At 37.7% G+C, this 3,608-nt stretch overlaps 1 protein-coding gene across 5 annotated transcripts in view; it reads left to right on the top strand.

Moving 5' to 3' along the window:
• The window catches only part of UBE2K (ubiquitin-conjugating enzyme E2K), a 109,677-nt gene that overhangs the window by 52,306 nt on the left and 53,763 nt on the right, over positions 1-3,608 (top strand). For 2 of the 5 annotated variants that reach the window (XM_011949087.1, XM_011949085.1), the window contains exon 2: positions 679-772. The exons of 1 other annotated variant lie outside the window; for it this stretch is intronic. In XM_011949087.1, the coding sequence (XP_011804477.1) occupies positions 679-772 (94 nt within the window). Of the gene's footprint in view, positions 1-102; positions 773-3,608 lie in introns of those variants that run through there. 2 more of the 5 variants (XM_011949086.1, XM_011949084.1) reach the window with 1 other exon arrangement.

Genomic DNA, 3,608 nt, shown 5'->3' with positions numbered 1-3,608 from the left:
GTTAGCCAGGATGGTCTCGATCTCCTGACCTCGTGATCCGCCCGTCTCGGCCTCCCAAAGTGCTGGGATTACAGGCTTGAGCCACCACGCCTGGCCGTCCTTTGGAATTTTCATGGAAAGGAGAATCTGTTAGATAGCTAGAGCTTTCACCATTCTGGTGGATAGTGTACTATTTCAGTCAGTTAAACTAAACATTTAGAGTTGTTATGGTTAGTTCAAGTGAGAGTTTATGGCCTAGATGGCTTTTAATTACCCTTAATTTTCTGTTTATATAAGCAGAACTCATGTATCCTGGGGGTATAGTTCAGAATATAATATCTTAGCGTTCGTCTGTGGATGATTAATCACTTTAGACCTAATATACATGGAATTGGCAAACGTAAAATAGGTTTTATACTATTTTTCTCTCATAACATTCCTAGATATTCAAGAAGCCATTGTATTGTTCAGAGTGGTGTTATTTCATTTAAAACATTGAAGTTAAAATTTATTAGTTTGTTTTAAATATTCTTAAAACTGGCTAATTAAGTCCTAGAAAAGCCCAGACTTATTTTACTAGAGCAGATAGAGCAGATAATCAAGTTTATGAAAGAGGGGATTTCAAAAATTTTTATAGGTAATACTTTAGGCGTTTTTCTTGCTGACATAACTAACATTTATTTTCTGTTTATTTTTAAGACGAGCAAAAATCAAATTAAAGTAGATCTTGTAGATGAGAATTTTACAGAATTAAGAGGAGAAATAGCAGGACCTCCAGACACACCATATGAAGGCAAGTACTTTTTTCTGTATCAAAATATTGTGCGTATTAAAACTTGTCTAAAACATTAAATCAGAATAATCTTAAACATCTATAAATTATATGGAGGGTAACTTCATTTGGTTTAGATAAACAGCAATTTGAAAAATACTAAATTTAGATAATATAGACTGGTATTTCTTACTGAATTTTAGCTAATTTTTTTCTTTCCACAGAAAGTTTAGCAGAGCTTTGTTACAGGTATTATAGGTTAGAATTTAATAGAATAAAAGATCTGGCATGGTAAACCTCTGAATTATATGGACTATAGACGCTTAGTTACCCTTCATACGGTATCTAAAACAGACCTTGCCTTAAATATCTCACTGGTGAAATGTTGCTTTTGTTTTTAAAGTTCTTCTTTCTCTCATTTAGCATTTCATTCACTCATATGTCTTCATTACAGGCTGTAGTCCAAATGTTTTCTTTTTTCAGGAAAGCTTTTAGTGATCATTTCAAGACACATAGAAAGGAGGTGGCTTTGCTGAACTTGGTGTTCACAAATTAAGTCTGTAGCTACTTTAGACCATGGAGTTGGGTGGTAAGATACAGAAATAAGCCTTATAGCATTTTACTTTCTTATTGGGTGAGTCTTCATTAATTAATATTGTTGTAAATTTAGGTTATACAGCATATAACCAAGGCTCTTGCATTAATAGCTATTCAAATATTTGTTTATTGGAAAACATAACAGAATATATGGTAAGCCTAATTATACAATCTTTACATGTATTTTCTCATTTAATCCTTTCAGCAAATCTTATTAGGTAAATACAATGATTGCTGTTTCATAGATGAAGAAACAAGTTCAGAGAAGTGACTTGTCTAAGGTCAACCATCTTAGCACAACTGATAGGCTTTGCCTTCAAAGCCTGTGCTTTTAATCACTTTATATAAATCAGAATTCACTTAATATTGGAAGTGGTGGTGATGTCTATTTTGTTTTGTTATCTATTTTTTTAGATGCAAAGTTTTACTGTTACGCAGGCTGGAGAGCAGTGGCATGGTCATAGCTCATTATAAATTTGAATTCCTAGGCTCAAGTAATCCTCCAGCTTCCTCAGTAGCTAGTACTACAGGTGCATGCCACCACATCCAGTTAAATACTTTGTGTGTGTGTGTTGTTACTTTTTTGTTTGTTTGTGTTTTGAGACTGAGTCTCTCTGTTGCCCAGGCTGGAGTGCGGTGGTGAAATCTTGGCTTACTGCAACCTCCACCTCCCAGAATCAAGCGATTCTCCTGCCTTAGCCTCCCAAGTAGCTGGGATTACAGGCGTGCACCACCATGCCGGCTATAATTTTTGTACTTTCGGTAGAGACGGGGTTTCACAATAATGGCCAGGCTGGTCTTGAACTTCTTACCTCAGGTGATACGCCTGCCTTGGCCTCCCAAAGTGTTAGGATTGCAGGCATGAGCCACCACTCCCAGCCACCAGCTAAATACTTTTGAGTGGTTCTATAATTCTGTAATGAACAGTTTACCCAAAACACTTTTTTTTTTTTTTGAGATGGAGTCTCTCTCTGTTGCCCAGGCTGGAGTGCAGTAGCGCAATCTTGGCTCACTGCAAGCTCCACCCCCCGGGTTCGTGCCTTTCTCCTGCCTCAGCCTCCCGAGTAGCTGGGACTACAGGTGCCCACCACCACACCTGGCTAATTTATTTGTGTGTTTTTTTAGTGGAGACGGTGTTTCACCTTGTTAGCCAGGATGGGCTCGATCTCCTGATGTCATGATCCACCCGCCTCAGCCTCCCAAAGTGCTGGGATTATAGGCATGAGCCACTGCGCCTGGCTACCCAAAACACTTTTTAAAAATCTAATATTTTTGAATTTTTTTTGTTTTTAATCCAGATTGTTTAAGACCCTAGAATGTCTTTAGCATATTATACCAATTCTGTTTATTCATTTTTTTCTTTTTTCTTTTTTTTTTTTTTTCTTGTTTGAGACAGAGTCTCGCTCTGTCACTCAGGCTGGAGTGCAGTGGTGCGATCTTAGCTCACTGCAACCTCTGCCTCCTGGGTTCAAGCGATTCTCCTGACAGCCTTCCGAGTAGCTGGTACTACAGGTGCCTGCCACCATGCCCAGCTAATTTTGTATTTTTAGTAGAGACGGGGTTTCACATTATTGGCCAGGCTTGTCTTGAACTCCTGACCTTGTGATCTGCCCACCTTGGCCTCCCAGAGTGCTGGGATTACAGGCATGAGCCACCGCGCCCGGCCTATTTTTTCTTTCTTTATTGGATAGATAGCATCTTGCCAAGTTACCCAGGCTGGTCTCAAACCCCTGGCCTCAAACAATCCTCTTGCCTTAGTGTCCCAAAGTCTTGGGATTCTAGGCATGAGCCATTGTGTCCAACCTTGTACCAGTTCTTAAGTGATAAAATTTTATTTGTTGTTTTATAGTTAATATGAGCCATTTCTAGATATTTAATTTTTTATGCTGTTTATTGAGTGCTTCCTATCTGCCTTGCTTGGTCTGGCCATTTTCATGGATGCTATTTCATTTAGTCCTTTTTACAATCCTTAAATGTAGAGGAGACCTTTAGTTATCTTACGAAAATGAGGTGGTTGTCCTAATAGCAGATGTTTTTATGTAATAATATATTAGCTTCTTCTTGAAGACAAGCCTTATAGTTATTCTTGAATTTTTTTTTTTTAGGTTGTTTTGAAGTATTTTTGGAAGGTAGTAGGGCAATGACATTATTCTAGAGGTCTGCCAGCAAAGTTTTAAATTTTTTAACTGATTTTTATAAACAAGGCACTTCCTGAGCTAAATTAGATAGAAGCAATATTTCATAGGTAGATTAATTTTTT

Source organism: Colobus angolensis, unplaced genomic scaffold (genome assembly GCF_000951035.1).
Source record: "Colobus angolensis palliatus isolate OR3802 unplaced genomic scaffold, Cang.pa_1.0 Scaffold29, whole genome shotgun sequence".
NCBI lineage: Eukaryota > Metazoa > Chordata > Mammalia > Primates > Cercopithecidae > Colobus > Colobus angolensis.
The sequence above is the reverse complement of the archived record's forward strand: the minus strand, read 5'-3'. Positions and strand labels throughout refer to the sequence as shown.